General features: G+C 41.2%; 1 protein-coding gene across 14 annotated transcripts in view; it reads right to left on the bottom strand.

Annotated features, from left to right (window-relative positions):
- HMBOX1 (homeobox containing 1) overlaps nucleotides 1-25,655 on the bottom strand; it is a 117,692-nt gene that overhangs the window by 6,653 nt on the left and 85,384 nt on the right. For 4 of the 14 annotated variants that reach the window (XM_076332564.1, XM_076332556.1, XM_076332558.1 and 1 more), the window contains 4 exons: nucleotides 7,593-7,675; nucleotides 5,288-5,383; nucleotides 2,919-3,013; nucleotides 2,579-2,710 (listed from right to left, as the gene is read on the bottom strand). In XM_076332564.1, the coding sequence (XP_076188679.1) occupies nucleotides 2,579-2,710; nucleotides 2,919-3,013; nucleotides 5,288-5,383; nucleotides 7,593-7,675 (406 nt within the window). The remainder of the gene's footprint in view (nucleotides 1-2,578; nucleotides 2,711-2,918; nucleotides 3,014-5,287; nucleotides 5,384-7,592; nucleotides 7,676-25,655) is intronic. The other 10 variants (XM_076332562.1, XM_076332565.1, XM_076332559.1 and 7 more) reach the window with 10 other exon arrangements.

The following is a 25,655-nucleotide window of genomic DNA, read 5'->3' as shown; positions in this document are numbered from 1 at the left end:
CTGGAAGCTACTATAATAAAATCATTCTGTAATTGTCCTGTTCTTTAAAAATGCTTTTTCCTTAAATACTACTATTGACCACACTCACAAGCAGGACACAAACCTAGACTAACCCTTGGTCTGAGCCAGTGTCCTGTGAAGACACTGAATTCACACAGGTATAGGGAAAAAGATGCTGAAAACCTCCTAGACTGCTAAGAAAAACAGCGCAATGATTTCAGGGGACTGGAACCACCATAATTCAAATATGCAGGTGAAGATGCTGCCAGGTTCTCCCGTCCACTGAGCTATGCGCCGTTATTTCTTCATCTATTTTCTAAAGAGCAAAGTCTCTCAGCTGCAAGAGGACCACCGTGCCGACGGCTGTGATGGTTGGCAGGCAAAACTAATACAGAGAAACTTCGCTGCTACAGGACTGCAGTGGAAATTTTAAAATCAATGAGCAAGAAGGGCTGCCTTCTACAGGTGCGTAATGGCCATACAACATCAGACCTAAAAGTCTGACTAAATTTTATAGTGAGTTGTGCATGTTTCTCAGTCTAGATCAGAAACAGGGCCTGGTTTTCAACAATAGGAATGAGAACCAGCAATATCCAAACTGTAATCCCAGCTGTCAAATAAATTGTTCCGGAACTTTGGGCAAAATCGTGGTGTTTCCTCCTCTTCAAAATGGAGTATTAATAGTTACCACACCATGATCTCGTGATTTTTTAAAAATTATTATTATTTACAGAAAGGAAATTATACACATTTATCAGGCTGCCAACAGCCTTTAAGCGATGAACTTGTGAAGTTTAAAATGTGTTATTAAGCATTTTTAAATTAAGATGACAGGTGGCAAACGCCGAGGGGCACAGAAAAGCCAGGATTTGGTAAAATCCTAAGGTTATTTAAAGGAATGCATTCATTTACAACAAACGTCAGGCAAATATTGTGATGTGCACACACTCTAAGGGCCTCTCAGCAACCTTTACCATGGTAAGAAACACAAAGTCCTGACTTCTGGAGTTTTAGGCACTTCATTAGTATTTGGATGAACTTTGTGTTTTAAAGTTTACTAGAGTTTAAGTGTTGCTGTGAAAAACAGAATTTATGGTTTTAACAGCTAAGGGATGTTAAATGGTCATCAGGAGAGCTTGCCATTTAATCCGCTTCACTGCTAATGCCTAATTACACTTCACAGAGGAGCCCAGTTAGATTACTGAGAAATGTAATTTTTAAGGACTCTAAACAAAGATCTTTAAATTTTAATAACCAATTTATTTCTCTTTTCAAAGTATTTTGGATAACACACAGAAGAAAAACATAGTTGGGGAGTCTACGTAACACTTTATCTCAGTATTCAGGTCCTGTATCTGACTGACAAGGAATTATCTGTGCTCGGCAGCAGTTTCAAAATATTTTATAACAGTCACAGAGCAGCCTCTCATCATCTAGAGCTAGCAAAGTTGGTTCCACCAAATCTGCTGGTGATGACCTATAAAAAGGGCCTTAATACCCGTCAGAAGCAGAGCGGCTGGGAATGCCTCTGCCAGATATCTGTCGTACTGGGCCACAGCCAAGTGTGCTAGGGACTCATTCCAGAACACTCAGTTGCTATTACACTCCATCAGCAGCTTTTATAGAGGGAGACCTACCTACTTCTCCCAAACAAGTCAATTAAAAGCGATCTGCCCACCCCAGATGCTGGGTGTAGCACAGAACGCAGCTCATACCGAAACCAGAACCAAGTTAAGTGAACTGTTCCAGTCCACTGGTGCCAAGCACACACAGCCCTGAGGGTTTTGGCCAACACTGACACCTGAAGGAAAATTGGGAAGGGGATGCAATACCTGTCAGGAAGGTGTGTGAAGGAAGGGTCACCAACTTTAGGGTAGGTGAGGGCTCAGAGTGCGGGAAGGGGTATTCTTTTGCTAGAGAATTTAAAAAAGAAGTTGCTGTCAAGGGTTAAAAATAACCAAGAAAAATAGAGAATAGGCAAGAGTTAAAATGCAAAAAGAAAAGAAAAAAAAAAAAGACAGATAATATGTAAACAATCCAAATAGTGGCACATTGTTGCAGAACAATACGAAACAGGTACGGGGCCAAATAAATGTAAAACTTTATTTAATCAAATCCTTTCCCCCCACCCTTCACCCTTTGTCTGTCAGTGTCTTAGGGACTGATCCTGAGACGCTCCTGAAAGGTACTCCCACAGACGAACAGAGGGAGCTCAGCACCTTATAGGAGGGTGCTCAGTGTCTTGCTGGGCAAGGTTGACAAAAGGGATTATAAAGTGTAGCGGGCAGGGGCTTACTGCTGTACTTGTCTGGGTGCCAGATAAGCAACTCACAGTAGCTGTAGCACAGGCTATAATGGAGATATTTCTTGAGAAAGAAATAATAGGTGTAAGAGGAACACATATGTCATGCCTAGTTTTGCAGGGAAGCTTGTTGGTGCCTGATATATAGGAGCAACCGTTAAAGACCTGTACATCCTCTCTTGAGGGTGGATAACTAGAACGGTGCCATGGGCAAGGAGAGTGCAAGTTATGCATGGCGCACTGGGCGAGTTAACACTCTCCTAACATTTTTCATACATTGCGTGTGGCGTGAATGGTGTAACTTGCTTGTTTGGAGCAGATCCTCCTGTCTTCTTCTACCTTCTCTGCTTCTCTGCCTCCCTCTGAACATCTTCCCTCCTCCTCCCCATTGCGTACTTGCCAAGTGTCCTGTTGTATGACAATAAATCCATGTGGGTGAATACTGGTTGCTCAACACATTCAAATAGGGGAGCTGTGCTCTTCCACTTTCCCCATTACAATTACATAAAAGCAAAACAAAAACAAGAGACATCTGATTTGCGAGAGGCAGAGGGTCTCTTTATGTGTCGCGTGAACTCTCCCTTTTTGGGCCACGAGGTTCAGCCATGCTGCTTACCTGCTCTGAGTAGTCATTGCCATCAACGTCGTCACTGTTGGAATGACCTCCCGGACTCTGTACATCTATTCCATGGCTCTCCAGGATTGCTGCTTCTTCGAAAAAAGCAAATGGATCCCTAATTTATCTGATGCATTAGAGTAATTAAAAGGAACTACTTTTTTTTCAAGAAGTTAGAATAACTGGAAGAACAGAGTTAGTTCTTAGCCTCTTCCTCTTCACTCTCCAGTATTTGGGAAGGTAGGACATGTGCAGATACTGGTTTGCCTGAAATCCTTCCCTGCCAACTAACAGACTTATTTGCGAGTAAGAATCCTTGTTTTCTAGCCAGTCCTATTAGAAATTAGCTTAGTTTCTAATGCACTGGAGTGGCAAAGGCATTCCCTGTAGATCTTCCCACATAGTTTGGACTGGCAGGACTTGAGGGGGGTGGGGAGTGTCTGAAAATGGATGGAGCAATTTTTTAAAGCACTTAAGGGATTTGAAAACGCACATATCTTCATCCTCCTGTAGGATCCATGCATCTAAAGCTCCCTTTGGTTCTTTTTCATCTCCTTCCAACCCTCTTCCCCATGCAGGTCAGATACAGCTATAATTCCACCCATCTTGGACTAACTTTGCTTTGTTCTCCTCCCCACCCCCTGCCCTTCAACAGGTTTCATTTAAAAAAAAAAAAAAATTAGGTTAAATTTCAGTAACACCAAATGCTGTAAAAATAAATTTTTCTTATTCACAAATATGGCAAAAGGAAGCAGAGAGCAGAAGGGCATAACATTTGACATCTGCAAAAATACTGGTAATAGGCGGGTATGTTCGTCCATGTATTGCAAACACAATTCTGCGTAGTATCTAAGGAAGTGCATAAAATTTTGCATGCATTGCAGAAGTTTGTCGAATCCTGGCCACTAATGTGAGTTTATTCTCATTAGAAGGTCTGCTTCTTACAAGTTCAGAGTCACTTCTCATTGCCTTACGATCAGCTACTCCTCACTCGGAGAACCTGGAGGGCTAACTCTGAAGTGACTTTTGTTTAATCCTGATCATCAGATCTCATTCTGTATCAGAAATAGTGTGGCCAGCAGGAGTAGGGAAGTGATCGTGCCCCTGTACTTGGCCCTGGTGAGGCCGCACCTCGAACACTGTGTTCAGTTTTGGGCCCCTCACTACAAGAAGGACGTTGAGGTGCTGGAGCGTGTCCAGAGAAGGGCAACGAGGCTGGTGAGGGGTCTGGAGAACAAGTCTGCTGAGGAGTGGCTGAGGGAACTGGGGTTGTTTAGCCTGGAGAAAAGGAGGCTGAGGGGAGACCTCATCGCTCTCTACAACTACCTGAAAGGAGGTTGTAGCGAGGTGGGGGTCGGTCTCTTCTCCCAAGGAACCAGCGATAGGACGAGAGGAAACGGCCTCAAGTTGCACCAGGGGAGGTTTAGACTGGACATGAGGAAAAATTTCTTTACTGAAAGAGTGGTGAAACATTGGACCAGGCTGCCCAGGGAAGTGGTTGAGTCCCCATCCCTGGAGGTATTTAAAAGACGTGTAGATGAGGCACTTAGGGACATGGTTTAGTGGGCATGGTGGTGTTGGGTTGATGGTTGGACTCGATGATCTTAGAGGTCTTTTCCAACCTTAATGATTCTATGATTCTATGATCAAGAAAAATTATTACTTTGTTCCAGCCACTTGTCATTGTGCAACCCCTTGGAAAGCAATAAGGAGCACAGGTGTAACCGGAATGAGAAGCTGGCTTGCGGAGCCTTTGGTCCTAGTGGCTGTATCTGAGACGTAAAACAACTCATCTGAACTCTTAGATCCCTGTGGGGTCTCAGGGATGGCAGAAAGAAAGACAGCCCCAGGTTTTGGCTGAAAAAACAAGCACATTTCAGTGGAACATAGACACAAGGAAACTTACAACCAGATAAAAGCTCTTCACAACAGCCACTTTTCATTTAAACAGCATGCTAAGGTTGTGAACTTGCAATCATCTCAATTTCCCTTATTTCCAATGCAGATATTTTGAGGTTTTATTTTAGATTTTATTTTGGATACCCAAAGGAGCCTGAGCATAGGGAAATACGAGCCTCCTTCCGCCAACAGAATTCGCACTTTGGTTTTTAAAACTGATCTTCCAGTAAAACTTCATAACTGCATCATTTTTCCTGCAGTGATGATGGAATGCCATAAATTAAATTCCTACCCATATTTTAGAAAAAATCTGGAACAGCAAGAGACTAATTTTAAAAATTGCTCCACATTTTTATTAAGAATGTCAGAACCTCTAGTATTTTCATTAATACAACCTTATGTATTATTTTCCACCTCTCCTGAGCAAGTGTACGTACTAAACCTTGAAAGCAGGCGCTCTGATACATTACCGATATTGGCTCTTCTCTTGATTTCCTTTCTTCTGTTGGCAAACCAATTGTACACTTTAAGGGAGGTAACTCGCTCCAAATCCGATAACTTTTTTCCTATGAAAGTAACAGGGAGAAAAAAATACAGCGTTGTTACTTGCTGGGTTCCAGAGGTAGGCAGAAGACCCTTACACATGTGATAAGCCCCTGTGAAATACAGACGGCACTGAAAAGTTTTTGTAACTGAGAACGAAGTGAATTTTATATGAATCAAAGTACTGTGCCCAGATGCTATGGTAATAAATGCCAACTCTCTCTCTAAAAACAAAGTAGCCTTTCTTCTTGTTTTTAAAATCCGAAATACAGGAATTTATTTACAGCTTCAGTCAACTAAATCCAGAGCCATGGGAGAATAGAGGGCTGCTTTTCTAGTTCAAGCACAAAACTGAGATTCAAAAAAACCTCAAATTCAATTCACAGCCCTGCCACAAATCGCATACCCTTGGGCTAGTTCTCTTACTATGTGCCGTGAGGATATAGTTCAATGACATGTTTTCTTCAGCAGCAAAATGAATGAAGAGATTTTGTGTCGCCCCCTCCAACCTGCTTTCCTTCCTCTCCTCCACCAGCTGCTATCATGCTCCCTCAGCACTAATCACACCCTCTCAATCGTGCCAGGACGCTTGCGATCTTTTGGGAAAAGGGGGGGGATGCTGGAAACCAGATCACTGGAGTTTTACACTTAAACCAGCAAATAAAATCCCAACAACCACCAGCCAGCTACAGGAGGCAATCCCTTCTCCTGATCACCAGCGTGAAAGAGGGAAGACTGGAGGGATTCGGCATTGCAGGGACAGCACGGAAACCTCTTCAGCTGGCCTTGACCCTATTCAATGTAGCTGCATCCCCAGTCCTCTGCAGGCTACATGGGGATGAGACTCCCCTGCTTCAGACTGTTTCTCTAAGTTTATTTATTCAGCATACAAAACATTCATGTAATTGCAGCAATCTGCAAACTTAAGTAAGTAAGGAGAGATGAGACAAGAAAAATCTGGAAATAGATAGCTACGCTGTTTCCTAATGCTTTGCATCAGTATCACTCAATATTTTACCGATCCTGAGACACAGCGTTTAACGAATTTGTTCGAAGTTGCTAAACCGACCAGCAGCACAGCCAGGAATAAAATCCTAACCTCCTCGGTGCTCTACCCGCTAGATCATTCTGCTTCCACAACAAAAAGACAAAGGGGCAACACATAAAAGTTGCAACAAGGGAAATTTTGACTAGGTATTAGGAAAATGTATTTTGCCATGAGAGTGCTCAACACTGTGGAACAGGGGCCCAGAGGTGGGAAAACCTCCGGTTTTGGAGATACTCAAAACTGAACGAGGTAAAGCCCTGAGCAGCCTAATCTAAGCTGGTCCTGCCTGACCAGATGATCTCCAGAGGTTACTTCCAGCCTAAATCGCTCTATGATTCTGTGCTATCCGGTGACTGTCCCAATGTTCAGGAGTCATGCCTTAGCTTTCTTTTGCATTAATTTTTGTTCTGGTTATATAAAATCTAAATATATCCAAAATACAAGTTCTGAAAACTATGTAAATGTTTGGTTAGCAAAACTAAGCAAAGGCAGGTGCGTCCACTAATACTACACTGAATATTCATGCTCCTCTCCCAAGTATGACTTCTCCAGGAACAGGGAAAACGCAACTTGTTGACCCAAATACAAGGTCCTCCATTAATGCACAGATTCTAATAAGAGACGCCTGTCTAGAAGCTGCAAAGAAAACTGAAAGACAGGAAAGCTGTGCTCCTTAATCCTCCGAGGACCTGCTGTATGATCTCCAGCAAGCCTCAGTCTGTGAACCTAAGACTTCCCATCCGTAAAACAGAACTAGTAAAACCCAGTTTCGTGGAGTGCAATAAAATTCTCAGATCACTACTGAGTGCTTATAGACGTCCTTTGAAATAACTGAATGTAAAGAATGAAAACCTTTCAGACACGTTTATTTTCTTAGCAATGCCATTTATAAAGCTGTATAAGTGAAATGTTCGGATGCACAATTTGTACTTCATATCTCAACCGGTGGGAATTTAAGTTTCAGACATGGCATTTAGGTTTGAAAATGGCATTGACTGTCATGTTCATCCAAGTATGGCAGCTCTGAACAACACGAGTTCTAGAATGCTCAAGAAGAAACCTACTACTAGTTGAGAGCACATTTGTTAGCAATAGCCATAAAATGAGATTTGCTGAATTTAGCAGGAGATGTTGCAATCTAATTGCAATTGCCTTTGGAAAGGACACCACGATCAGCTCCTCACCTGGCTTTTGTATAACTGCATTACAGGCGTTTGCAATTTCTTCTCTCTTTGCCTCGTCTGGATATTGATTCTCATTGAAGTAACTGCAAGGGGGGGAAGAAAAAAGAAAAGTTTTTTTCAGAAATCAGAGCATGAATGCTCCAAAGCAGCTTCACTAAAAGGTGTCAACTGCTAAGTTTACGCATCGCTTTTACAGAGATAACGCAGAGGCAGTAAGTTTTATGTAAACCTGTATATGCATAAGGTAATACCGGCATGCACTCATATCCACGTAGAGTGGATAAAACTTCCCAAATGCCCCAGATAAATGAATATTATCTCAGCATTTGCAGTGTCACCTCGGCATTCGGAATATTGTACTAGGAGATACAACAGAGTAGGCAATGCCACGAATATCAGAGTTAAGACTGTCAAGCGAAGCATCATGTCAGAAGACGTCATAGGCCATGCCTCTGTCTTTTTTTTATTATCATTTACTTATTTTTTCTCTCCTGACATACCCCCAGCTTAGGCAGCGTCCTACAAACGAAGGAGCTGTTCAGTGTTTATTTTGATCCCTGGGTTAATATATACACACATACATACCTACTTGTATATACATTACGCACAAACACACACAGATATTGCGTATGTTAGACAGATACGGTATGAAGATCGTACAGACAAAATTACACAGTAACACAGTAAGATTTCTAGAGTCAGGCTAGGGGTTTTTTTTTAAAACCACAATTTAAAAATTTTAAAATCTTCCCCAGAACAACTTATTGAGTATAGCACACTTTAACAGTATTTTTTTCTGAATAATTGTGATTTTATTGTCCTTTTTATGCAGTAAACATCCTTTAAAAGTTAAACTGTTTTCTCTTTTACTTCATTTAAGTGCTTTACAAATTTTAATGAACTGATTTACATCCTACAGAGCTTATCAGATTTGCATTAAAAACAACAAAAAGTCCTGTTTACTTCAATGGACTCTGATAAGCATGCCATAAACAGGGACTACTACATTTTTTCTGTAGATTGTCCGTAATATATAATCCTAAGAATTCTTTGATCAACTTTGATCAGCAGCAGGTTCAGCTGTTGGACAGCTGCTCTGTATTTGAAAATAAGATATTTCCTTTAATTGTAGATCATTTGGTAGCAGGAGAGTTAGGCATATTTAAGCAATTATTATTTTCCATGGTCGTATTTCTCCTCTGGTGGATCGGCCCCAGCACGGTTACTTTCTATGGAAACCTGGATTCTGCTCCATACAGCAATTGCTTCTGTCCAACCTTCTTTTAAGTAAGTGGTACTAATGCAGATCTCACTATTTCACTTCCAGTTTAGATCAATTCACTGTAAATACAAATTTTGAACATTCAGTTTGAATTTTTAGCTACTACTTCTTCATCCCATTGTTATTTAACACATCCCAGTGTTATTTACAGTTGCAGCCATGCCCACAAACGGAGTCCTATTCCAAAGTTGCTACACGTTGATGAAGAGAAATCACGCATTAGCACGGCTAGTTGCACTATTAATGTACTTCCACTTGATTTGCTGGCTTAGAGAGCAAACGAAACCACAGAAATAGCTCCGTCTTCACTAAATGAAGGGCAGACCACGTCTATACTACCGATTTGTGCTTTGGAGGCAATCACATTCACATGTAAACATCCACTACTTCTTCCCTGAACCTCTGAGTTGCTCTTATGAAGTAAATCCGGAGAGACTGACTGTAACTGCAATTCCCACTATGCTTGATCCTACCCTGAAAAAACAGCTGAGATTTTGCCATTAGATCTGAAGAGGAGGACACCCAGTTACACTTACTTTCTGGGAAGCTTCAAGTACATAGCACTGTCAACTCTGGCACTGCCACCAGCAGGAACGCTCCCTGAATTATCATCAAGAGATTTTCTTTTTTGTCCTCCCCCTCCCAGCAATAACTCCCAGCCTCTGGGCATGGTATTTTTTAAAGGATATTCTCTCCTCTTCCAGATACACCATCCTTTCTATTATTATAGCCTTTGAAGTGATATGTGTGTCTATCTTAACTTGCAAATTTCTGTTCAAAGGGGTCGTGTTCTGTACAAAGAGTTTTTTGGAGAATGGAGAGCTTGGAAAACATAGAAAATGAGACGCACGACAGTGTCTCAGCTCTCCCACCTACAAAATAGAGCACTCCACTCTACCCAGAGCCAAGAACTGTTTCCTCTTTCAAGTGCCACGAGATAAAGGAACATCAAGACATCACAGCTGAAAACTGCTGTACTATTATTTACATGAATGTATCGTGTGACCTGGAGTCCTAATCAGGAATCCAGGTCATCACTACGTGTACAAAAATTAACTCAGCAAATTTTGGTAGCCATAGCAGCTATTTTATGGACTCCCTTTGCTCAACATTATTTTGTTTATAGATACTTGCCAAAAGTCAAGAACAAACACCATGAAAGAGACCCCATAAAATTAGAAAACCTGATGGATCTACATGGTGATGTACTAAAACCAGAAGGTGAAACCCTGATATCATGCGATATTATGGATCTAGATCATCTGTGGTCACAAAACTGCTAGACAATGCCTCCCTTTATGGAAGAAATGACGAAAGATGTAAAATTAAGAAATGGTGTATACTTGAACTGCCCATTCTAATGTTGATGCAAGAAACCGAGACACCAATTAATGAAGAAAAGACAACACCAGAGCCACTTGTGATCCTTCTCTTGGCACATAACTAAACACTATCCTATCAGCAAGCCACTGACTGCCATATCCTTTTGCTGGCTCCAAGAAAAAAGCTCACATTTTCTAATAATAACAAAACTTAGGCTCAAGTTTACAATTCTCTGGGATAACAGGAAATCTCCCTGTGATGGAGCTAACTTTCAAAACTCAACAATGAATGAGACACCTCTTCTGGCAAACGAGGAAGTTTTCTTTGTGTAGTCCAATCATTTTTGTGATTGAGAAAAAATTCGCTGCTGAAACAGTAATTCTTATCTTAACACATTTTACAACTGAATAAGCTATAAACATTTTTATTTGATTGGATCAAAACATTTTTCATCATTCTGAAACATTTTCTTCAAATTCTAACACAAATTTCTTATCTTTTAATGTAAACATCTAAAAGTTTCTACAAGAAAAGTGATTCCCACTTGAAAATCTGAAATTCTTTTCACCCTGAAACCCTGTTTTATGAAAAAACACCAAAAATCTGAGAAGTTTTCAGGCAGCTCTCCTGGTAAATAAGACATTTTCATGGAGATCACAAAGCTAAGCGGGTACCAGAGGGGAGCTGGAAGGGCACTACCAGAGTAGGTAAACTCCGTTTCTGTAGTTGACGCAGTAATTTTAGAAGCTGCCTCTCCTTCCACCTGCTGGCTTATTCCTTATCCACATTAACGATGTGCCTCCTCCTTCCCCGACACATTCAAGCTGCCCATAAACTTGTCCAACCCTCAACTCGTGCTCCCCAAAACTCTATCTTCTCCTCCACTTCTCCTGATTATATTCTTCTCCATCGCCATATTGTGCTTTTAACCTTTGACAGAGTGCAAGCTGGCTTCATCAGAGAAGAGATCATACTCAGAAGTTTTCAGTCTTAAAGGAAAAGGTCTCATAGCTACAGGTAACCAAAACCATATAACCTCAACCGTAAGAGCCGATTTTCATCCTCAGCCTCCAAACTCTCCGTATACGCACTCTACAACACATTCGCATTTCATTCCCACCACTTATTTCAAGGTCTTAACAGGACTGGTGGGTGATACACCGTGACACAAAGCACAACATTTAAAGCCTCCCAACATTTCTGGAAAGTAGGTGAGAATAACTTGAGTTTTCAAGATAGAGAAGCCACGGAAAAAAATTCAAGACTTCATCACTGACTGTTCTGGTTTGCTCATGTAGAAGTTGTGAGAACACTGTGAATTTTTTGACTACAGTTCTTGCAAGCAGGAAACTAATTAATCTGCCTCCAGTTTTGTTTCTTATCAGCCAGGTATACCCTTGCTAAGGGACAGGGAAAGAACATGGGATGTCTGAATTTCTCTTCACAGCTACAAACCACAGCCTGTTCACAATCTGAAAAGTTCCTAAAAACTACAGATGAAAAATATGAAGCAATAGGAACTTACCGGGGGGGGGGGGGGGGAGGGGAGAAAAGAAGAAAAAGAGCAGGCACAAGTAAATCCTGCAAAGGCACACTGCTTTCTAGACAAAGGGCAGCTGTCAGCTGAATACCTTCAATGAAGAAACCAAATGATCTCTTTTGTAGAAAATGACAGTGGAGGATTAAAATGAAAAGTGGCCAAATAATTTACATGAGATGAGAATCCGTATGATGGTAAAGAATGTAGATATCCTTGAAGCGGTTTCATTTCAATAACACTGAAGCCTAGAAAAATTGCAGATTCAGAGAAACCTTCTTTCTTTCAGGGATAATGTGCTTAGGACAATGATGGAGAGAGAATCCATCTCAGCCCCGGGCTCTGTAATGGAAGTAAACGCATTCCCCCCCACTCTTTACCAAGGTGCCCCTATCTGAATTCCTGCAATAGCTGCCAATCTTTTTTTGCTCAGCTGTACGGCTTCCGTTATCCAGGCTTAGGTATCAGATGCATTAAGCAATGCCTCAGTAGCGTTCCTGATAATCCACAGTGGAAGTTTTGCTGCTTCGTATCAGCTTTGCAAGCTGCCAGGGAAGTGTTTGAAACGACCCAAGCTACAAAGCAGCGGAAAGACGGCCAGGTTCGGTGCTTTTTCATAGGGCTGGATGTCAGGCACAAACAGGTAAAAACCCAGCATTGCTCAAAAGATCCCGGGGGTTGGGGAAAGGCTTAGTTTACAGTATGACACAACGGTTAAAGCTTCAAAGTGTGGAAGTGATTCAAAGTAGAGAGGCTCAAATGTGTTGCAGGGTAACAATTCACCACGTTACAGCAGAATTACACACACTCAAGGTGAGGTAATTCAGGTATGTGTACAGCAGGGCAATCTCACTGAAAGAAGGATAATTTACCTTGCAGTTAACGGGAGGTAAGAATACGCAGATGGATATTTATTGAAGAACAGTGGACGTGCTGCAAGTTCACTCCCTCACTTAACTTTGCATTTGCATCTGTAGGTTCCCGCTTCCATCAATGCGGGAAGCACCTGCGAGTGAAATATCCCAGCACTCTTGCAGGGGCTCTAACTCCTCCACCAAAGACCATCTTCCCCAAGACTCAGGCTGCAGTCCAGCTTAACACAATTTAAGCACAGACTGAAAGGAATGGTCCTGTCCTCGCCTTCATTCCCTTTTTGTGGGAAGGTTTGTTTTCTGCCCGACTGCTTCTCTGGTCCAGCTTTCCACACGTGCCAAGAGCAGTGGTTGCGCAGCCAAGGGAGGCGGGCAGGAGACGGCTGAAACAAGCAGCTGGGACCGGTTCCTTCAATGGCAGCTCACACACATCCTCTTCAACTGATGCTAAAAGCAAAGCCTGAGTGACGGGCTCGGCGGCTGGCCCAGGGACGTATGGAAAAAAAGAACTGCCCATTTTCCCCAGCTCCCATCTGACCCCTGTGGATGAACAGAAGATCTTGCTGCCACCAGGGACTGAGCTCCCTGCCAAACCCTCTGGTGTCTCAAAATACACGAGAGTGCAAGCTGCTCTTTTGTCTTCGATAAGACTGCCTGTAATTTCAGCTCCCTATCTAGTTTCCCTTCGAATGGTACCTCTGCCTTCCACTGACAAGTTACATAAAACACTCGAATAGAGTTACCTACTTTATCTCTCATTAGTATATTTATCAGTGTAGTATCACCCAGTAGCAAGAGGTCATTGTTTCAGTCTTTGTGGTTTTTAACAGAACTATTATTCAGGCTGTCAAATCAATGGAAATATTTCTGAAGTTAGACTGTCATCTGTGCCTGAGATCTTATCACTGCGTGGCATGAGACAGACTGTCAGAGAAGTGACATTCAAAGCATAATCTCATCGGAAAGTGTAATGCCTAGTTTATTTCCCAGTAAATGCTGGCCAAGAATATCACTAATGCCATTTTCAGTGAGGTCAACAGATGACACCATCCATTTTATCTACTGATATTTCTACAGATTCTGTAATAACGGCATGCGTGTCAACTAAACAGTACACCCCACAATATATAGTAAAGTCATTTCTATTCTAGACAGCAAAATCAAAGCTCAAATATATCCTCTCCACAGATAAACTCTGACAGAGCTGAGAATTACACCAATGACACCATCTTCTCTTTCCCCCAGGACTGCAAAATGTAACCACCACTTTAGTTGCTACAGGAAACATCTGGTGAGCCACTTTTGCACTTGAGATCAGCCAAGGATGAGAACTGCAGCTCTCTGGATGCGAGCAGATGAGCTTGAGTCTAGACATTCCTACAGCGTCAGCTCAACTAGACCTTCCGTCCAGGCAAAAGAAGAATTTAAAAAAAAAAAAAATCCCAAACCCAGAAAAAACAGTGCTGAACGCGATTGCTACAGCTCTCTACTGTTTTCTCTATAGGACTATCATTTAGCTAGGGGCTTTCATAGGTCTATGGATTTTAAGGACTGAAGAAACCACTGTAGGACTCTAGCTTGACCTCTTCTACAGCACTGATCAGAGGTTTCTCAGCAATTCTGGCATTAAGCCCAGATCTTCTGTTTGACCTACACAGACAGCCAGTCCCAACATAAAAATTTGGGATTTTATCCAATGCAGAATCTACCATAATTTTAAATAAGCTTTGGAACCAAACTGTAAAAATCTTCATTCTTTAAAAATCTGCATCTCATTCCTAGCTTGAGCTTTCAACCCCAGCGTATTGCCATACTGTCTGTCTAGGGAGAGAACAGTTTTTGAGTCTCTCACTGTAAGAGATGTTTCACTCCTGCACTTCTTTTCATGGAAAGTGCAAACCTGGAGAAGAGATCTCAACAGGACCAGATCACTTAGAGCACCAGACATATATAAATTGTAATTTTTTCGCTTGTCAGTATGTGTTTGTGTACATAAATTGCATAGTCATTTCAGTACGCATTAAAAAAACTTGTACGATAGAGCTGACACTCTATTCTGGTTTTACAAATCAGTGCCTAAACTCCGAGACAGTCATTTTACTGATGTTTCTTAGCAGGAATCTACTCTGCAATGTAGATTAAAACGCCAAAAATACACCTTGCACTGGAGTGCGTAAAACTGTATGACCTTCAAAGCTACTATAACATCATCAAGTTTCTCATTTTTAAAAAATCATTTTCTCAGTATTTTGACAGCGGTCTCAAGCACCAACACAATCCTATCAAGCTATTAATATTATCCTAAGATTTGTTTAAAAACAGAATTAATTGATAATAGCTCTGAAAGCCTCATACTTGCAAAAGATAATCTATGCCTCCTAATCTATAGCACCCTACTGTCGAGATAATTAACAATTAAAAAAAGAATAGTTAAGACATCGGAGGTGGCAATTTACTCTTCCTTGTAATTGGATTTGGTGATAAGAATATTTTTGAAATTACACAACAGCTCTCTTCTGAGTAGAAAGGTTTGGAGTTTTTAGCAATCTGAAACACACAGGTACTTTCTGCTTAAGGCACCTTGAAGACACTGACAGCAGACAATGGCTAAAATTTTATGACTATCCTTAAGCTTAATGGTATCGCAGACTCCCAAAACTAACATAGTTAACTAAATTGCTCACAAAATAAAAGGGAAAAAAAAAAAAGATGGAAAATTTTTGAAGCCAGAAAGTACCTAATACATCAAGACATGATAAAGTGAGAATTCTTCTGTAATATTTCAACAATGGGTTGGTGTGAGCATACGGCACCTTCAAAGCTCTTCCTAACAAGGCACCTAAGCATGAATAATAGTATCTGTTGTTCTCCTTTATTTACTTGCAATATTTAAATTGAGACCTACACACTACAGGGATATTTTATGTGCATTAACTCCTCTGGACTTAACCAATTGATAAACAAGACCTTTATGAAGACAACCCTGAAACACACATCTCATCTACATTTTTTAACTTTCTACAGGGGGACGAGTCATTAAAGTTACATCCTCTGGATTAGCTAGTTCTCACAAAGCAAGCCAAGCTAAGGCAGGATCAGTCCATGGATGAAACATCTCCGAGAAGTGATGAGACCCTGCAGAGATTAGCCCTGGGACTTCAGGAAGAGCCCACCCACTCGTAAGGGCTGTTTCGCTGCTTGGTGACCCACCTTTTCAATGACATGTACTGTAACCAACACTGTGGTTATTAGAGATACTACTTGCAAGACAGCAGAGGATTCCAAGGCTTTATTTGGCAACACAAATAAATAGCAAAATGTATGACTTGGATTTTACATTACTCAGCCCAAAACATCATTCTCTGCTGTCTTGAAGAAAATATTAAACTCATCAGAGTCAGAACTCAGTTTTCTGCTCATCTGAAGTAAGGTATTTCTAAAAGAACAGCCTATCCTTGCCTCAAAATTGTGCTTTAATGGGAAGTTCAACACTGGATCACAAAAAAAATGTAGGTACAGAATGTCAAGTGTAAGCAGCAAGGTCCCTCAAGTTGTTATTAGTTTAGCCTCAGTAAGGTCATGTTTGTCAAAACTTTATAGTCCTTCTGGCTATGAAGCTTGAAGTCTCACTTTGTCCTAAGCCTCCAGGAAAGGAAAAATACCAAACGTGAGATTTGTGATAAAGCTTAGTATGAGCTGACAACTTCCAACATAATCACGAGCACTTCCCCTCCCTCAAAGATCCGCAAGTTTTTATTTTCAATTTCCAGTACTGGACCAGACTCAGCTTAGAAGCGCATAGACAGCCGCCATTGCTGCTGCATTTTCAGAAAATAAAAATTGCTTAAACTAATGAAAGGATCCTACAGGATGCAAAAGACGAGATAAGGCCAATTCTTGCAGGACATCCAGAGCCTAAAGTCAAAAGGCTCAGGATCAAAGCAAAATATTTTCCTAATGCCCAGTATGTTCAAGATCTGGACCAGAACTATTACTGTACTAAGTGCTGTACAGACGCAAAGCAGAAGAAGTTTTTTGGGTTTTGGGTTTTTTTAAGATCAATCTATTCCCTGCCTTGCAACCTAAATGCAATGCAACAGATGGATATAAGCAAATGAGAACAAGAAATAATGAATCAGCATAAGCCAGCATGCTAGTTGATTAAGCTACTATGGTGCCAAGACCAGCTTGGTGAGGTTCTTTATAGACATCATAGCAAAGAAGGTGGTTTAAGGAAAGTTTTAAGCAATGAGGTAGCTTTGTGGCTCCTTAAAGAGTACTACTGCTCAAGTCTGGCAGCAGCAACACCTTTTTATTTATTTTCTACAGATTATTCAATGACCATTCACCATCCATGGGGAAAGGAAATAGCTGAGTTTATTATCCAACTTTTTTTTTTGCCTATAGGGTTGTGAATACTTGCCTTGGAAATAATAAGCTCCAAGGACTCAAAAGTATTACTTCATTAAAAAACACCCATAATGCTTTGTATTTCAAGAACACTTTCTATAACCAGATCATAAACCCCTTAGAAGTATTCTGAAATTGTGTTATTTAATCTTATTCTTTAATATTATTAGAAGAATTTAGAGGTAGAAGAATAGCAAAGTTAAGAGATACAGACACAAGAAACCAGGCGCAGAGCTGTGAAATGAATCCGCAGCTCCTTACTCCTAGACTTGTGCTCCCTGTCATGAGCCATGTTTTTTGCCGCGTGCTTCCTCTTAAACGTCATTGCCACTCCACCTCAGAAAAGCCAAGTTCCCCGGGGACAGTCTCATCTCTTCAGGAAGCATGACTAAAACAGTACTGGTAGTAACGCTCTAAAAGCAGCTGAGGAGTTGTTGACTATATGTCCTATGTCTAGAAAAATAAATTCTTATCATTTTTGGACTTCAGTAAAGCATTTGATACAGTCACAAATGGGAAATTATTCATAAATTTTGAAAAGACAAAGATTAGTATAATTATGAGACAGGGTAGAAAGGAAACATATAACTAAGAACTGGACTGAAAATTTAAAATAATGGCTTGGAAGACAGCTATCAGTGATATTCCTTGAGTACCATCTTTGGAGTATCTTAGGAACGAAAACGCTTAATGATCTTGACACAAAGTCTGAACATGGTAATGAAATCTGCCGATGACAAAGTCAGAAGCCATGTCAATACAGGGAATTGGAGTATCATGAAGAGCAATAGACAAACCTAAGGGCAAGAACTAAAAAGAAATTGAACAGTGCAGTATGCAAGGTCATACACTTTGGGAACAACAACAACAACTCATATACACAAAAAGATCATCAGCTGGAAGTAATGGAATGGTTGTTGTCTGTTAAGTCACTGTAGTATGACTAAAAGACACACTGCAACAAAACCACCAAAAAGGCAAAGCCTGATACAGCTGAGGATGCTGGCTATTTCCAATCCAGAAAGAAAAGCATTAAAATACTTGCACGAGACCTCACCTGGACTACGTACAATCCTGGTCTCCCACATTCAAGACAGATGAATTTAAAACTGAGCATCTCAGAGAGCAAGCATAGGATGACAGAGGAATGGAAAGCCTACCTTGCAAGAGATACAGCATGTTTTACCTGAGCAAACCTCAAGGCAGAGATGAGGTTACGGTTTACCATAAATACATGAAGGGGACCAACACTTGAGACAAGAGATGGAGGTAAGGATTTATTTTAGTTAAATGATAATATTGTTCCAAGAAGGATGGGTCACAAACAGTCTCAGGAATTTAGATATCTAACCGCTGAAACAGTAGGAGCCTGCTGGGTAGCCATCTCCCAATGGGCTTTTGTACCCTTGGCTATACCTGCTTCTCAGATAGCGAATTTCATCAGTTTCTGAAAAGGATATAATAAAGGTTGACTGAAACAAGAGAAGCTGGACATTAAACTGGAAGTCCCAGTCCAACGCTCCTGTGACTAAGAGAATATCAAGGAGCATTTAGAAACTGAAAGAGCGCCAGCCTATGTATGTAATAAGCAACAAATCAGATGACTTTTTCTATATGTTTTGTACTTATGTACCCTATTTTCTCATTCTTTTTTCTTTATAAGGAAATCATATTAAAAAAGCTCTTTGGAACACGTCCATGTCTCCTATTCTGTTGACAGAGTTCCTCACAAACAGCACAGAATTCAAAACTAATTAAAACTTACGCATGTTCCAAAGGAAAATCAAACAAAAAAAGGTCAATTGTGCTATCCTGGACTAAAAAAAAAAAAAGAAAGGATAAAAAAGAATCTAGGATGTGGTAGTGACTTTTGTGGTTAAAGCCCATATGGTTCTCTGATAAAACATTCTTTTTAGTCTGTTTAAAGCGCTCCACAGTCTGACCAAGAGCCCATAAATACATGATGCAACATACTTAGGAGTTTTACTCAGGAATTTTGCTCCCTCACTTCTCCTTGTAATTACTCTGTTTATTACTTGTATAAAGACCTCACATCTGTTACTAGATGGCAGAGAATTTCCTTTCACTGAGGTAGGTTTGGACTCTGTTCAGAGACTAGCTGCAGTGAGAGTCAGCAGGAACACTATGCATACGTCTAGAAACCAGAAATGGGCAAATCCAACAGTGCTTTGAGCTGGATGGTGCTCACGTATAGTCCATGCCGACAGCTGGCTGCCTCAAAGCGAGAGGTGACAAGGTGCCAACCTGATTACTAATTCCTTCCGAACGCTTTCCAGATCACTCAAGAAGCTAATTTTGTAATTCACTTAAGTGAGTTTATTCCATGGATAATATTACATCCAGGTCAGGTAAATCTCACTGTAAGCGATGACTATCCCTTTTAGCTGAACTTGGACCTGGAACGACCCTCCTTGGCAGGTCAGGGCTGTCTAGTTCTTTCTCAGGACTTTAAGCAGGCTGAAAAAGAGCCAAAGGGGGAATGATCACAGCTTTATGGTCACTCGTGCTTGTCATTGCCCAGGGAGCCATTTGCCACTGCCTTATCTGCTGAACTTCCCAGGAGTCTGCTCACAAAAGAGTGAGTAGACTCCCCAGCGTTGTCTCAAGCTCCTTCAGTACAGACATAGACAGCAGAGTGTAACTGTTATACCCTTGCACCAGAGCACATCCAAAGACACGTCACCTTTACATGGGCTGTAATATGATCAAGAAATTTTGTCCCAGACAGCCTACAGTGAATAGTCATTATAAAACGGCTACGCAAAATGTAGACTGAATGTGCCAGGGTCCAGTTCACACAGTTTCTGTGAGAAGTATGCCATGACTTTCCCTGCCTCCTGAAATCATGTCAACAGGTAAGAAAATAACGATGCAGCTAATTAATATGAGCTTTTTTGTTACTATTCGATTCTGCGTACTTTAAACAGAACAGTCATAGGAAGAAGAATACCATGAAGGATTACAGAAAGTCTAGTGTTGGCATAGAAGCAAGCTCAAAAAGAGATAACCCACAGCGCTAGACTTACACTTTTATGCTGTCCTTACAGCAAGCAGCATCGAGGGGTCTCAACGTGACTGTAGAGAGCCCACTGCACTAGGCTCTGTGTACGAACAGAATACAAGCCCTTGGCTCAGAGAAGCTGTGACCTAAAATGATTGGCATTAACGGTTACATTAAATAATGTTCTGGAAAGTGAATTATTTATATTGGATACAAATAAAGCAGATAATTGCTGTGAATTTCAAAAATATCTAAACACTCCCATGACTGAACTTCATTTGCTATCTTTGCAAAAAGCAGGATAACGCACATGGAAAAGAACAAATTCAAACTCCTCACATACATGACTGGTTCTAAATTAGTTGTAACCGTTCAGGAAAGAGACACACATATCGCTGCGGACTACTCAGAGAAAACATACTCTCAATCAATACACAAAAGTGATCAGCAAAAACCAGGTGTTAGGCTGGAGGTCAGAGAACAACAGGAATCAGATTCAGCTGCCTGTATAAGCTGGAATATTCACCCTGAAAATATGGTAATCAGTTCTGCTCCGGTCCCTACTCACCTACCCTGGGCCACTAAAAATTGAATGTAGAAATAGAAAAGGTCCAGAGGAGAGTGACAATGAATGTTATTAAAGGCAAGGGAGGACTTGCCATCTGAGAAGAGATAAGAGAAGGACTGTTTAGTTCAGAGAGGAGATAAATAAGCAGCACATTGATAGTAGCGTATACGATGAATGGTCATGGGAAGGTAAATGCAATGTTCTTTCTTATTCTTTCTCGTGATACTCAGGCAAAAGAGATCTCCAACTTTTTAAACACATTTTAGCATGTAAAATGAAACTCGGTATAATTAGTTCTCCCGAAGTACCCTGAAGACCTTAGCAGGATTTAGAAGGAATTACCTATTTATGTGAATAATAAGAATGCCCACAGCTGCAATAGCAGGATTTAAAGAAAAAACAGGGTAGGAGATAAGAGCTTTCGTCCACAGCCATATGATTGCTAGCCATGTGTGAACTAGTCACAGACTGGAGAGGACAGGTAGAAAGAATGACAAACACCATCATCATCACCACCTGGGTTATTGCCGAGCCTTGAAGCTTCACTCACATGCCGGAACTCCACAGCGCTGGTGCGGTACCGGCACATATCACAAAGTCAGCCCTTGTGCCAGGGGCAAAAGATGGAGCTGGAAAAGGCACCCAAGGACAAAACAGCTGCTCCTGAACGAGGCTGACCTAGGCAGATATTAAGCAGCCTGTAGTTCATGGTGCTCTTCAGACCCGCCATGTCGCACTCATGTTTTCCTAGTACGAACTCAGGTTGAACTGAGGTTGCCTCTATACCTCCCCTTCCTATGCAATGCCCCAACACAGCTTTACATGCTGAGGATGGTGACATGAAATCACTGCAAAGGCAGACAGGGCAGTCGGATGTTGCACAGGTAAGCATTCGGGGGTACGCTCCGAAGTATGGGGTCTGTGAGCTGGGACACCCCTGAAGGAGCCAGCAGATGTTCTTAAAAGCAAATAACAGGTTAAAAGGTAAATTTGGTCTTACAGATCCTCCCACACACTGGTGCTACCGGAGCCAGCAAAAATTACATTAGCCTGCACAGTAAGCAACAACGATGCCTTTTTACATCTTCACTGAAAGCATTTGGGCACTTATAGAGGTTTCCAATCCCATATGTATGACAATTGCTTTGATGCTATGAGAAGACAATGTTGTAACTCAGCATGAGATCCTGCTTCTCACATTCATGAGCAGGGAGACAGAATACGGAAGTATCTCAGCTGGTCCTGGAGAAATGCAGGAGACTATCTGGACTAGAGAAGAATTCCCATTCTTAAAATGTGGGTTCATTGCACCAGACAGTGCTGTTGCAGGTCAGACCGACAAGGCTTCTTTTGCAAATGTTGCTTTCGGTTATTCTGACCTTGGCAGGTACAAAAATTTTACCCGGAGTCTGCTGCAAGGAGTTGCCCCTCCCACAGCTCTCTTTATTTATTATTTAAAAAAAAAAAAAAAAAAAAGAGAGAGAGAGAGAAAGCACAAAGATACAAAAAGCACCTGAGCTGCCTGAAAAAGAAAAATAACTCATTACGTGCTGGATCCTTCAAGAGACCGGAGTCTGGCGAGCACTTTGGACAGACATCCCAGCATATTTTACTGCATGCAATCTGCCAAACAACTGGGATTTGCTTACAGCTGATTAGAATAGGAAGCTTGCATATTCTGCATGTCTAAGAGGGAACATAGCTTGATCTAATGCAAAAGAAGAAAGATACTGTGTAGCAAGCATAAAATGGCTGCTCTTGCATTTTATGAAGACATACAGCAATGACCCTGAGCCAGACCACTTGAACTTTCAGACAATAAAAAGATCTTGCCTGTGTCTAAATTGTGAACTTTACTGAATGGCTTTGCAAAGTGCCTGCGCTCACAGATCTCAAAGCATTTCACAAGCACGAACAGCAAACAAAGATCCTAAAAAAACAGTCCCTTCCTACATCTCAAAGGACTTAATGAAGTTGAACCTCCCACTGCAAGTTGCTGACTAACAAGCACCTTATGATAGAATAGAAAGAGCTGAAAAATAATGTAAAGAAGTCACCTGATGTCTCCCTCTGCATTAAGATCAATTATATCAGAACCATCCTGACAGATTTTAGCTAATTTGCTCCTGGAGAAATGTTCCATAATTTCTATAGATAACCTGCTTAGTGCTCAACCGTTCCTGAAGTTAGATGGTTTTTCCTAATGCCTAACACAAATCTTCCTTAGTAACCCAAAAGTTACAGGCCTTTAGCATCTTGCTCATCCTTTCTTCGGTTTGGCTCAGTCTCCCAAGCAGGTAGTAGATATTTTACAGTTGAGAACAGTGAGTCACCGAAAGGTTCAATGACATCTGCGGGTCATGGGGACAGCAGAGCACAACTCTCAGCGCTCCTCACCTCTTAGCAGCCTGCAAAACAAACCCGAAGACAACGAGCAGCATTCCCGAGCCAACCGGTGGACATCGTTATATTGATGAGAAACTGATGTTCTGTTTCTAACAATGTACAAGCCTAATGGAAGAAGCCGAAAGACATTATTTCCTGCTCTGCTGTCAGCTTGAAAAGGGAGAAACGCAATGAACCCAAAACTTAAATCTCCTCCAAAGCCTTGCACAGGAAACTTAGATCCCCTATGGGGCCGGTATTAAGGTTCTGCTAGAAGACATAACTAAGAGTAATGGGATGAAATTAACTAAGAAAATTTCCTAACTGAATTTCAGGAGCTAATAGAGCTCTCATTTTCCCCAGGGAAGCCGTGGAAGCCCCAGCGCTCAGGAGAGCTGCAGTAATAGCGCTTTCACAATCGGAAGAATTTCTAATAACGCATGTCAGGACTGACATCGCTCAGGGCCAGAACCATGCACAGAGCTCCGCTGGCCCAGCCCGGCACCGGCTCGCTGGGACCACTGCAGAAGGTGCTTCTTTCAGGAGGGTAGGCGATGCTGAATCTTCTACAGACTAAGCGTGCGGCTGATGGAAATGCAACAGGGACTGGTTTTGGCACAGAGATGACCTTCCTCGCCAACTTGGGTCCACTTCAAAGGGGGAACAAGAATACAACCTGGTCAAATTAGAGCAGTTTGGCAGTGATACCAGGGTAACACATTGCTTCTCCCTGGCAAAAATCAAAGGACACCTCTTCCATGATGCCAGCACAACTGTCAGCGTGACCACGCTTTTAACCAAACCAGGAACTCATCCAACTCAAACCAAACAAAACCAGAACAAAACCAAGCAGACCAAAAAAGCACCATGCAAAATTTGTACATCTTTTTGTTAAACTTCCCCTTCCCTGTGCTTGCCTGTCATTTGCCCTGAGCCAGTTCTGGCACACCCTCCTTGCACAGCGAGCTGAACCCATTCAATAAAATGCAGGGGGAAATAAAAAGGATTTCTTTTTTCCTGAACCAAGCTGAATTGGCTGGTATTTCAATCAGACAAGAAACATATCTGGCACAATGCAGGGTGGCAGGAGCAGGGAAACTGAGGAGGAGGAATTGAGAAGGGTGATGAGACAGGATAACACCTAAGGATGAGACGCTGACAAACCGTTAATTCAGCTCAGCTATATCATGAAACTATACCCTCAGTATCTTGGGAAATCTAAACCCATTTCTCTTATGAATAAAGTTGCCTTGGATCACAAAGCCAAGTGAAACACCTGACTCTGTTTTGCCATCTATGAAATGGGGATAATAGGTATCTATATCATCTAGTCTTATTTAATCTAAATACGTCTTTACAAAAGGATGCTTCAAGAGCACAGACAAATGTTAAAATAGAAAACCAAACCCATAAAATAAAACCAAATAACCTTCAACCAGAAAGCAAAGTCCCTGCTCCCTAGACAAACTGAAATACTTTCAACTGATGAATTATTCATTTTGTTTAGAGCAGAATTTACAGTTATTTTAATTTAATCTTTGGATAAAGCATATACTTAAAAAACAACACTCAACTCCCCCCCCCAGTCTTTAATGGCACTCAACAAGCGTGTATACAGTCGTTGATTCTGCTGCCAATCTTAGATGGTTTTTTTGCCTGAAAAAGAAGATAAACCTCAACTCCAACATATGATTAGAGGAGAAGCACCAATCACTTAAAAAAAAAAAAAAAAAAAAAAAAAGACAGACAAGACAACACAGCTTTGTTAAAAAAGAGAAAACCCTAAGGGAATTTTCAATTTCGTGGTTCTAATGAGTAGGGTTGAAAAGAAGAAGTAAAGCAGAGAAAATAATAATAATAATAATAAAAAATTATCTTTGGGACAAGACGCAACGAAGAACACAAAACGGAACCAGAAACAGACTTTCAAGTTTAACCTCAAGTTTTCACAGCAAGGACTACTGTAGCGTTAGCTCTGTTCCCAAAGGAGGGTAAGCCACACGACAACATCACCACACACAAAACTCAGCATATTTCATGAGCAGGAGGCTCAAGAAGAGAACAGGTCAAGGTTGACATCACTAGCACAGCAGCGAGAGGGAGCTTGCACTGCAGTTGTCTGAACCACACCTAGTCTGCAGTTAAATATAGAACTTTACTTTCTGGAACTATTGCACCTCTTAACCTTCAGAGCATAAATATTCGGAGAGATATTTAAAAAAAAAAAAAAAAAAAGGAAAGGAGAGAGAGGGAGAAAGAGACCTGAATCTATTGTCCGAAATCTAAGCCTAGCGACTAATAAACTACCCTGGGAGAATTTCCAAAAAAGCAGTAAAGACTGGAGAATTGAATTACAGAAACCGCAAGCAGCATTCTGGAAATCCAGTATAAACCAATTAGTTTCTTTAATACACATACCCTGTATACAGACAGTTATGTACATTAGGCATTTAAGTATATGTGCTGGCCCTAACTCTAATCTTAATTATATCAGGTTGGCACCAATATAATAATTAATTGCACTGGAGTTTTTGTTGATTTCAATCTTTTAAAAAAAGAGAAACTAGCCCTTCAACCCTCACCCTCCTCATTCATGAGCCAAATCCTGACTGGTGCTGTGCATTTTCAGTTGGAGAGCCTGCTCCTAGAAGCAAATCTCCCTAT

Source organism: Aptenodytes patagonicus, chromosome 3 (genome assembly GCF_965638725.1).
Source record: "Aptenodytes patagonicus chromosome 3, bAptPat1.pri.cur, whole genome shotgun sequence".
NCBI classification, from domain to species: Eukaryota; Metazoa; Chordata; class Aves; order Sphenisciformes; family Spheniscidae; genus Aptenodytes; species Aptenodytes patagonicus.
Note: the sequence above shows the minus strand (reverse complement) of the source record. Positions and strands in the feature narration are given on the sequence as shown.